At 33.4% G+C, this 12,287-nt stretch overlaps 1 protein-coding gene across 2 annotated transcripts; it reads left to right on the top strand.

The window, feature by feature from the left end:
- Positions 1–325: 325 nt before the first annotated feature.
- Positions 326–11,352, top strand: Letm1 (Leucine zipper and EF-hand containing transmembrane protein 1). Of its 2 annotated transcripts, none has more exons than XM_022063918.2 (12): positions 326–781; positions 900–1,423; positions 2,387–2,530; positions 2,643–2,780; positions 3,180–3,383; positions 4,746–4,997; positions 5,780–5,923; positions 7,112–7,237; positions 7,797–7,919; positions 8,141–8,355; positions 9,013–9,163; positions 9,759–11,352. In XM_022063918.2, the coding sequence occupies exons 1-12, from the start codon at positions 721–723 to the stop codon at positions 10,113–10,115; spliced, it is 2,439 nt and encodes an 812-aa protein (XP_021919610.1). In that variant the 5' UTR covers positions 326–720; the 3' UTR covers positions 10,116–11,352. The 2 variants fall into 2 exon arrangements, with proteins under 2 accessions (XP_021919610.1, XP_021919611.1); XM_022063919.2 differs by having other exon boundaries at positions 327–781; positions 900–1,132.
- Positions 11,353–12,287: the final 935 nt, after the last annotated feature.

Below are 12,287 nucleotides of genomic sequence, written 5' to 3' on the forward strand. Positions count from 1 at the left end.
TGTCCACCAATAAGCGGATTTGTTATGATCTGTCGACCCACCTCTACGTTGAAGAACATGAAGAAGAATCTAGAATAGATCCAATATTTATGGAGTTCTTTCAAAGTTCATTAAATATGTGCACATTTTAAATAACGATAATTTATATAATTAAGTAACAAAAGATGCAATTTTTAAAGTTCTGATTGCAATACTTTGCGTTTATCATTGTAAGCATATTGTTTCAGAAAGGAAATTAAATTGTTATGATCAGTCAATTTTTCTGTTCCCCATTATTGAAACAACTCATTGACGTCATATGGACGTCAGAGTAATTTTGGCCTTCTGGCCACGTGAATAACAATTTGTACAGGCTACAATGGAACAACATCGTCTAAATTTTGGAAAACCTGAAACATTAATACAAAACAGAACAATTTAATTTCGATGAGAACTGTAGTAATGATATGCTTATGGTTGCTTGCGAATAATGTGAATATATGTTTTCAAAAAACTGTAGGAGAAAGATTTTGTGAGCAAAGATATTAGGCGTAGAATTTTGTTTAAAAGAACCCTGAACTATGGCAACAGTGAATCGAAGTACAGCCAACGGAACTTTCGTGTTTATAGTTCGATCCTGGAGTCGATAATTTCTCGAAACTAATTTAAGGGAGTTCAGGGTTTTCGAACATGCATAATGGCGTATTCTGATTTTGGTCTTCATAGTAGTTAATAATAAAAATGCATTCAGTTATTAACTGTCACAAATCAATAGCTGTTAAAACCAAAAGTTTCGTTAGTGGTAGGTGTAACATTCTGTTCGACTAAAGCTCAATTTATCCATCATACTATGCAATTTGTATCACTTGAACGTAAATCGTTGAATGTATAATGTTTATTTAATTGTTAATTTTTTTCAGGTGGTTGTCGTTGTCATCAGTGGAATGCTGTATATGCGTATAAATACGGTAGGCGGTTGTATAGACCATGCCAAATTTCATGCCCAGTCATTTCAACTCGTCTTGTGTCGACCATCGTTAGCTGTAATAATGGGACTCTGCAAAATGTTATTCAGCTTAATGTCGTACGTTCAGTAAACAGTTTTATACAAGACAGCACATTACTTCCATTCATCCCCACAAACAGTTGCATGGTAAGGCATTTGTATGTTGGGTATCAATTGTATGACAAAGAACCTTTAAAACCCTCATCCAAAATTGAAGAAACTGTTCAAGCTTTAAAGGAAGACTTAAAAGATAAACCTTCTGTTGCTGTTGTGGCAGAAAAACCTCCACTTCTGAAAAGAATTAAGAAGAAAATTGTTGATGAAGCACTTCACTATTATCATGGTTTTCGTCTTCTGTTTATTGACATCAATATATCAAGGAAGCTGGCATGGAGGGTTCTGAATGGAAAGTCTCTCACTAGAAGAGAGCATAGACTGGTAATTATAAAATTGCACAATTTCCTTGTCAGGAATTTTGAAGTATTCAATTGAATATTGGGTAAGCCCATTTTGCATCTAATAAGTTATGTTCTTATGTTGATGCTTTAATTGTAGTGTTGCCAACTATGATATCTTTTGTGACCTTTAGTTTTTTTATTCAGAACATGATACATGCAAATCCTGTGATGTCCCTGTAGTGTATATGCTGAACTCTGCATATGTTACAGGTGTCATGTGAGAACTGACATCAGAACCTATGTTATAGATCATATGGAACCAGAAACATTAGATGAAATGCTATATGCACTGAGGGAGCATGGATGTTACCCATTGGCTTGAATATATTTGTCACATTTTCAAAACAAGTCCTGACTCTCATGCTCTAGTTCTGTGGATAAGAATTAAGACACCATCAAGTTTAATAAGATTGCTTGATTGATTCTTGAATTATTTAATGTTGTGTATGTGTGAGAATCAGTAGCCTTCTTGAAGTAATTTTTGTTTCCAGATTTATTGGCATGTTTATGTTTCTAGAACTTGAAGATTTCTGTCTTCTGGGTTGTTGCGCTGTGTAGGCTGGTAGATATTTACCAACGTTTCAGAGGTCATACTGCCTCCATAATCAGGGCAATGATTGAACTTGTGTACAAGATTCAAATTACTGTTCAATCTACCAACTATTGTTATAATCTAATTTTCACTGCAAATAAAATCCAGGACATCATATATAAAATCCATGTTTGCATGAAAATAATATACTTTTCTGCCATTCCATGCGTGTTTTGTATTGCGAAGAATGCCTTATTGGAGAGGTAATATATCTGGCAGCTTGTCTTTCTATCTGTGTGTGTGTATTTCATTACTTAAAGCATCTCATGGTGATAGGTGACATTTTGTATGGGATATGCTGCCCAAGTGTTGTCCATTGTCATTGATTTTGTTTTCTTTCTGTTCATTTAGTTGGTGCAGACAGTGTCAGATTTATTCAGATTAGTCCCTTTCTCAGTATTCATTATTGTTCCATTTATGGAATTGCTGCTTCCTGTGGCTATTAAATTGTTTCCAGGCATGCTTCCTTCTACTTTCCAGACTGCAACTGAGAAAGTAAGTGAAGAATTTCAATTAATATGCATGATACTTGTGCAGACAGTTACATTAAATCTTTGTAACCATATTACTTTTTAATGTATTGACCTATATATTTTTTTAATTTCAGGACCAAAAAATGAAACAGGCCCTTAAAGTAAAATTAGAAATGGCTAAATTTCTCCAACAAACTTTGGATGGTATGGCTGTTCAGGGCAAGGGGCGAAGCTCTGAAGCTGCTAAGGAGTTTGCAGAATTCTTTGTTAAGGTGAGCAGTCTTTTCAGTTTGCCCCATTTTGGTGCTTTGCCATCTGTACATAGTGAACTTGTCAACTTGTGGAGTGGGAATAGCCCAACACTTGATATGCACCAACACCACCAGTATTTATTGTAGTTCCTGGAAATTCTATGTTGTGATAAATTAATTAGAAATGTGCAGCCCTTAATGGGGTAATTTTGTAGTGAAATTTTATTTTTCCCCCTCCCCAGTCATCTCATACTCCATCATAGGACAGTATTAATTTCTTATAGGGTGTAGGAGCTTTACATTCTTTCATAGTTCTTCATCAATACTTTAATACTGTGTATGTAATTGAAGAAATAATGAGATTATTTAAAATTGTATGAGGATGAGATTGGTCTTCATTAATCTTTTAAATACTCACAGGTACGCACATCTGGAGAACAAGCAACCAATGAAGAAATAATGAAATTTTCAAAGTTGTTTGAGGATGAGATTACCCTGGATTCATTGTCTCGACCCCAACTTATGGCATTGTGTCGAGTACTGGAGATACAGCCAATTGGGACGAATAACTTCCTAAGATTTCACCTTCGGATGAAGGTCAGAAGTCTGGCAGCTGATGACAAGGTGCACATGTGACTTTACATAACATTGTACTGCAGTAGTAATGATAGCTGTCTTGAATGTGATGATGTTGATGTTGAATTTGTGTGCAGTATACAGTTTTTGAATTTTATTTATGAATATTTTAAAAGAACATGACATGAATTGGTATCTTACATAGTGTCTTTATGCATTGCTGAATAATTTTTCTCGGCAGGTCTGTTTAGTTTGCACCCAGCATATGCACTGAGATTTTCTTTTCAGTCTTGCATTTTGAAAATAATAGCTCCATTATTGATGTGTGTCATCTGAACTGAATTTAAAAACTGTGAGTATGTAGAAATTTGAATGCACCCTCAGAAGTGAATATGTTATGTTAGCTGCCATTTTATAGCCCCAAAAGGTCTTTGGTAATGTTAAGAATGGTTGACTGGTGATTGTTGTATAGCTATGACCATTCTGGAAGTGCAGCATTTGATTTGTTGTTAGTTGGCTAACAAGCCAATTTACAGTGAGATCTTTACTGAGTGCTGCAGCAAATCGTGTATCAGCCACCATGAAGTGAGCTTATGTATTATGGTCCAGCTAAATCCTAAATTCCATGTTGCTTTAACTCCTGATACTGTACTCGACATATGCAAGAAGCAGACATTTACTCAGTTTATTTCCTGTGTTGAAATGCTGTGTGCAAGTTGCATGGAATGAGAGTTTGTGCATAGTACCTATGTTAAAATGGTTCTACAAGTAAAGAAAGAGAAGATTTCAGCATAAATTTCAGGATTTAGTTCCATATAGGGGAATTGTTTATAGAATTGTAAATTCATTAAGACAGGCAGGATTGCTCACTGAAGAGAAGTTAGATGAAATTGGTAGCTAGACTTTCATATACTTCTTCAAAATCCCCAAACTCAGCTTATTTTATTTTTATTTGTGAGAAATTGTTAAGCAAATGTTTACAAATTAAACCTTCACACCATTGAAGAACTGAAGGAAATTTTACTCAGTTTACCAAGAACAATGTTGTGTGAATGTGAAGTCTTCAAGGAGGTGCCAGGAATGAGTGCAAAACAAAAGAGCATTTCTAGTATCGTCTATAATTTGTGTTTTTTATTTTAAATGTTTTTAGAGCATAGGTTTGTCAGTTTAACTAGCAGTCTTATTCTCTGGGACACATAATGTGAGGAGTGTTGAACTCTTCAGTATCAAAGGTTCTCTGGTGAGCAAGATGCTCAGAAATAATCTCCCTTTATGTTCTCAGAAAGACATCACTGAACCCTTCATGCTCTGTTATCCATCATTACTGGAATTTAATATCCTTCCACTTATAGAAGTAATAACTGAATGAAGAGGACAGAGGAGAATGTAACTATTTTCTTTTGATTTCAGGCAATACAAAAAGAGGGCATAGAATCTCTCACCCCATCAGAGCTCCAGCAGGCTTGTAGAGCTAGAGGTATGAGAGCATATGGTATGTCTGAGGATGTACTCAGGACTCAGCTAGCGCAATGGCTTGAACTGAGCCTTGAAAAGAAAGTTCCTCCGTCACTGTTGTTGCTGTCTAGAGCTCTTCTTCTTCCAGACAGGATCCCAGCGAGTGATCAACTGAAGGCTACGATTTCTGTTCTCCCTGATACTGTTGTAAGTTAATTTGTTATCAAGACATTTAGAAAGTTGGTTTCAGGTTTTGGTATGTTTTGTGGGAAGAAAATTACCATTATTTATATATATATATATATATATATATATATATATATATATATATAACTGAAAAGCACAGTGATGTGTGGTGATGAAGTTGAGCAAATAAAGAGGAACAAAAATTTCTACTGTTATAAATGTTTATTTGGGGATTGATTGCCAGAGTATCAATGAACAAGTGATGATAAAAGTAGGACATATTGTAACTTGGTTACAGATGGCATTTGGATGTAGCAGCTTATGTGCTGTGGACTTGTACAAAGAATAAAGAAAGATGAAAGATGCAGCTTATAGGATACAAACATGGACAAAGAATTTGATGCACCCAGTTAGAAAATGAGTGTAAATAGTGAAAGCTTATAGTATTTGTAGATTAATTCTTTCTTTAAATTACAGTATTAGAATCTTTTTCTAATTCTTATGTAGCAAAGTGCCATTTGGACATGTTTCTATAAAAATTGCAATAACTTTAATTTTTTACCAAAATTTATAAGTTTCACATCATTGCATGAAGTTTCCATAACTTAAATGAGCTTCATTTGGGGTATGGTGTACCTACACTCATAGGCTTGCAGGAACAAGAAATTGTCAAGATTTGGTTTAGCTTCTATTGCATAATTTATGGTTTGTTGACCAAATAGATAGTGAGACCACATACCTATGTGTTTATATTAAAAACCATTTATTCTATTAGTTTTACATTGATCCTCTTGTTTTATCAGGTAACTCAGACAAAGGCAGCTATTGGAGAACGTGAGGGTAAGATAGACAATAAGACAAAGATTGAAATCATTAAGGAAGAAGTACGCAAAATTAAGGAGGAACACCAGGAACAAAAAGAAGAAGAGAAGAAAGAGATAGAGAGGGTTAGTACAATTTTGTATTTACACTCTGTTTATTGAAAAACAGGCACTAAGTTAATGGCAATTTCATATCTACCTAATCATTTTCATCTTTGTGTGTGTGTGATTTAATTTATTTATAACAAATTTGTTCTAAGTGGTAACAGTTAATGAGTCCACTTTGGAAGTTTGCTGCTTTCATGTTGGTTTTGATCCTGAGTAATTAAGTAATATTATTATTATTATGAAATATCTTGAAACTCAGTCACTTAATTGGAAATTATGAAGAGGAGGGAGTAATGACATGTATTAACTATGTATAAAAGATAAATATGTATATGTAGAGGGAGGTCCTTGTTCTATAACATACAGCATGTGCATCTCTCATGTGGCAGAAACTATCTGGCATAGAATTTAAACATTAACCAAGAAATGTTTATTATGCTGTACTTTTAGTAGCTCATATATGAATGTAATCATCCTTCGATTAAGCTCTAATAGTGTGCTGGTGCAATTGTTGGATATGAGAAAGCTTATAGTTTTAATGAAAGAATTTTCCTGTATTTTTTGGGAGTAACTGTGAATAATATGTCTGATATTAGTTGGAATGATGTGTATTGGGAGATGTTCATTTTGTAGTTTGTGTTTTTCAGTGACTGGAATGTATGGACAAGTTTTACATGCTAGAACATGTTGGCTGCAGTATACTTCTTTAGTTGGTTATTCAGTTACTTTATAATGGTGGGCCATATGTTGAATTTACTTTACATTGAAAGAAATATGGTAGCTTGTGTATTATAAATAATAAGATGTGTACAGATGGAAGTTGACAATATCAGTTTTTATGGTACTGTCCTGGAATGTGTGTGGATGGATTGAGGAATCCCATAAGAAACGCAGTTAGGAGCCACACTTGATTATGTTTCTTCAGAGATCAAAGTAACATTGCAAAAGACACATTTAATCTGAAGGATGGTGAGCAAGAAATTTAGTTTTTCTTGCATGTATGATTTTGTTGTATTAAATTATTAAAATTATGACACACTGTTTTCATGATTAGGCCATCTGTTCTATTTAATACATGCTGTACCATACCATAAATTCACTATGAAATATGAAGTCATGGTTTCACTCTTATCTGGGCTACTGAAAAAGTATCATTAAAAAAATAAAAATAAATATAACATGTGTCATTAAATATTTTCCCCATAGGAAGAAAAGGAAATGCTTGTGGACAAGGCTCCTATTATCACTCAAGATGATGGTGTTCAACCTGAAATTCTTCGTGCTACTGCAGTTGAGGAACAACCAGTTATAGATTTAAGCAGAAAGGAAAAGGCATGTGTCTGCTTATTAATTTACATTTATATCTTTCCAGCTGAATTATGCTTGGCTAGTTGGTTACCTGCATTGTTGTTGGTAACTGAGTATACTTTATTTTAATACTAATATTCATTCTATTTTTTAAAAGTATTTTCATACTTATGGTATCTCATTTATTCCTTTATGTGCTAGCAATTGAAACATTTTTAATTGAATTCAGAGTACATAATAAATTTTTTGGGTTATATAAAATATGTATCCATAAGTTTTCTTATGTAGTTATATAGGTGAACTTTTATCTGATGCATTTCCAGTTTATATTGGACTAAAATAAGCCAGTACTTTATTCTGACTGGCTTTCAATTATGCTGTAGAATATACCATCTGGAAAGTCCAGAAGAATCAGGAAGAACTGAAATTAAATGACTGAAGTTTGATATTTGATTTCCAGTGGAATATACATCCAAAATTTGTAATACACCTGTTTATGTTCCTAAGGAAAATTGTATGTTCAACTCACCTCATTCTCTTTATTTTATAACATAGCTGATGTATTTGTTATTTTAACTTTTAGGAGTTGACAACCATGGACTTTGAAGCTCTTGAGGATGCATTGGATACATTAAGCAAGGATAAAAAGATTCTGGTTGAAAGGGAACTGGATGATTTAAAGGAAGAATTGGCAGAATACCAGGAGGTAAGTGTACCATTGTTGTTTCCCCTCACATTCTTTCCAGTATCCTTTCATCTTAATCACTTCTGAGAAATGTTTGAAAGTTATCACAATGTTGTTAAGCGATGACTGTCTTTCCATTACAGAATTTATAGTTCTTACTAAATTAAGGCATTCTTTAAGTTACCTAGCTAATTATATTAGTCTTAATGTGTAATAAACTATATATATACCTGTGTCAATAGGATGTTGATGATCTAAAGAAGGTAGTGAAGGTACTGGACAAGTCAAAATCGGAAGTACAAGAATCTAAGGCAGCTAGACGCTTATTTAAGAAGGTGAACAGTATGATAAGTAAGATGGATGATGTTCTGGAAGAGCTTGAACGTGAAGAAAAGAAACTCATAAAGGACCTAGAAGCAAAGGAACGTCTTGAAGGAAAAGAAACACAACAAAAGAGGTAACTTACTTTGTAAATGTACAGTGAATTCTATATATTAAAACTTTTACACAGGAAAGTCCTGGAGTGGTGTGTTTCATATACATATACACACGCATATAGTCAGAACACACACACTTACTGTCCAGATGAGATTCTTATACTAAGTACAATTTGAGGTTTTCATGATAACAAATATGAAGATGGCTGTCTTCTGCTGCCTTGCTGCTTACATCATCACAGCCCTGATGATGGCAGTAAGGACCTCTCAAACATTGGTAAATTTCTACCAGACTACACAGCACTACAACCCAGAAGACAATCATCTTTATTTGAATACTGATTCAATGTTAACATTTGTATTATCCTCTGACCCTGCAAAGACTGATCTCATACAATCCATCTGTGCCATGGACGTTGAACATAGAATGCTGAAATATGAAATTGTATGGTCTAATAAAAAATTTTAGATTCTCTTAGCAGTGAAGACCATGTGGTTTCCATGTAGGTTTATAACAAAGTCTCAGAGGAACATATAAACTCTATCTTCGCCCATCTCAGCCTGAAGATGGAGGTGGTTTGTTCCTTTTAAATATTTATAACCACCCACAAGACCATATTGCATCACAATCGAAGAATCAGAGTCAAAGATTTTAATTAACTTTAACCCTTTTCCAGTGAAGAATTGGTGAGCATCGAGGAATTGAAAGATGCTATCAAGAGAATTCAAAAGGTTCCAGATGATTCCCTGGTAGACAGGATATCTGAGGTACTGGCAAAAATGGATATTGACAAAGATGGAGCCATCAGACTTGATGATGTACTTAAGGTAAGCATCTGGCTTGAGAAATAAAGAAAAAATGAGCAAGGAAATGACTGTATAATTAAATATTTCATGAAGTTTCATCTTCTTCAGTTAGAGAAACATTCTGTCTAGGATTTCTCTAGTTTGTGAGGCAATGTTTGAAATTGTTATTCCCTAATATTCATGAGCTAAATCACTATTTATTATAATGAAGTTTTATAAAGTTAACCTGTTTGTGCATATAATTTTGTTCTGGGATGTGTTTGTATTTGTAGAGTAAGAAGTGACTTTATCTTAAATTATATGTAACAAATATGAGACCTTCATTAATGCTGTATATTTAGTCTCCTATTGATTTTTATATACATTTTTTAAAACCTACTAAATTTGAAAAAGGCTGGCTTTGTCAAATAATGAACAATGGATCCCCTTCCTGTCTTTTAAAATAAAAATTAAGTGCTTGAAAGTTCTTGTCACATAAAATTATTTCAGACTTCTTATTGAAATGTGCCAGCACTCTGATTCTTCAGAGAATTTCAATTTTCATAGTTTGATTGTAAACCAGCCGCTCTGGCATAATGCCCTTTTCAGTTGTTTAAGTGGATAATTCCTTTAACAGGTAGTTGAATTGGTTGGCAAAGAAAATGTTAAACTCAACAAAAAACAAATTGATGATATAATTGACTTAATGAGTAAAGAAGACCTGCTCGAGTTAGAAGAACAAATTGAGAAAGCACTAGAGAAAGGTAATCAAGAAAAAGGAGAAACTTTAAAGGGAAAACAATCTGGAAAACAAGAAAAGGAAGCTGTAGTAAAGGCAACTGTAACAGCACATGATGGCAGAAAGAAAGAAAATGACCCAAGTAATGATAAATCAACATCATCAAATCTTGCTGCCATCTCAGCTGCAGCACCCACTCAGCCACCTAATGTAACTGAACCTGTTGATAAAAAGGATAATTCCAAAACTCTATGATTAAACAAGCCTCTATTTTATTGTATTAATTGTAAAATGTATTAGTAAAAGAAATATCAGTATGTTAATATTGAATAATATAAATAGCTCATTTATGAGCAATGTATTTCAGTAAACTGACTGCATTTCAGTATATATTTATCTTACTACCATGCCATGTATATAAATGGAACACCTTTTGCTTTATTAATGTTTAATATCATACTTGGTGCAAATAAATTATTTGAAGTGGAATCCAGAGACAGCATTTATACTTGTATAAAAGGGTTCCAATGTGTAGTAATACAGGTCACATTTGAGAAGAGATTAAGCAAACTATGGGGTCATATAGACTTAAATGTGAGGAATAGGTGTTATTCTTGACACTGAAAACAAATGTTTGGTTCTTCGTATATGAAACACTTATAATTAAAGTTGGTGACAAAAAGTATGTTTTAGAAACAAGTTTTCTGCAGTTATTAGATTGTGTCCACTGGAATTAGTATGGGTCTTCTTCCTTTGATGTAAATAAAATTAAGAGTTCATGCACAAATTTATGTCATGATACAATTAGTATGGTTTTCACATAGAATTACCACCTGTGTCAGGTTGGCTTTGACTTTGTTTTACTTTATAAAATGTACTGTGAATGTACATGTTATGTAGGATGTATTTTATATGATGGGGTATAATTTAAATGTGTATAAATTTTGCAAAAATTATACATCTGTAGATCTATATTGACTGAAACAGTTATGCAAATTTAGATTTTTTTTCTGAAACTGTTTGTGAAGTAATCTTTTTTATGTGCATATAATCCCATCATTACATTCATGGACATGTCTTGATTTCATGAAAGAACACACTGAAGTCAAATAAATTATGATAGGTAACCATACCTTTGCTTGATTGTGTAATGAACACATACAGGAAATAACAAATATCACAAAAGCTTTGGACCATTACTTAGTTCAGATGTATCATAATTTTTGTTCCAGTGGTTTAGGTGTTGTTATACCTGCTTCATTTTTCAGAAATCCCATGTTTGATTCTTGGCCCAGAGACTGCCTATCTTGACAGATATGTAATTTTTCACTGTCCCTGCAAGTAAATGCTTTCATAGTACCTTAATAAAGTCCACAACCACTTCCTTGTATTTAATTTCCAGTTAAGTGTTTAGGATTATATTGCCATTTTAACCTGTGTAAGTGATGCAATTGAAAACATAATTAAATGAACCAAGAATCATAAAGATTTATTTACAGCTGCATAACTTTTCCTTCCTTTGACTGACTGTACTTTGGTAAGTTATGTAAATTTATTTTGGTAAAATCTAGCAGCAAAGCTGTGGGAACTGTTCTGTATTTTCATGCAGAAACAACAGCAGCTGGTGTGTATGATGTGAAAGCTATAAAGTATTTATCTTAGTTGATAACAACTGCAAAATTAGACGCACACATTAGTATTTCACTGGCACTGTACATTACCATTATCAACATAACCTTGTACAAAACTGCAACATTAAATTACAAAAGTAAATTGAGTGTTGTAGAAGAGCTATATATTTTTTATATTGATAATGCAGTAGAAAATTCTCTACTGATTGTTTTCTGCCAGAAGGCTAAACAACAAACTTTTGGCATATGAATTTTGATGCTGGAAGGAGTTGAATGAGATTTCAGGTTCACCATGCAAGTATAAAGATGACAGTTTTCTGGGATATTGTGCTGTATAGTTTTATAGAAGTTAGCCAACATTTCATAGGTACTTACTGCCTCCACCATCCAGGTGATCAATAAGGACTTAATGGAATTGTTGTTTAAATGAGCATTGGCTTTAAATTGTTAAAGAAAGATGGATATGCTTGTCATTCCATCAGGATCAGTCCAGTTGTCCATATGCATGTTGGGATGTGGGTATTTGCATACTTCATTTTTGAATTTTTGGAGTGGTAAAGTTTATTAGTTTAACGTATCAGTATAACTGGCTTGTCATCATCTGGGTTGAGACATGTGATCTTGTAAAGTGTCAAATTAGCTTTTGCAGATTTGAAGTCTGCCTGGGCTACTGGCCATGTGTTATCTTTATGATTACATATATCAAAAATCAGTTTTTGTTTAACTCCATACAACAGGAATAAATTATTATTTGTACATCATTATTAAACATTATGTGCGAAAAATGGGTTCATGT

This window comes from Zootermopsis nevadensis, unplaced genomic scaffold (genome assembly GCF_977971745.1).
Source record: "Zootermopsis nevadensis isolate Lab colony 2312 unplaced genomic scaffold, Znev_1.0 Znev_ptg000008l, whole genome shotgun sequence".
In the NCBI taxonomy this organism is placed as follows: domain Eukaryota; kingdom Metazoa; phylum Arthropoda; class Insecta; order Blattodea; family Termopsidae; genus Zootermopsis; species Zootermopsis nevadensis.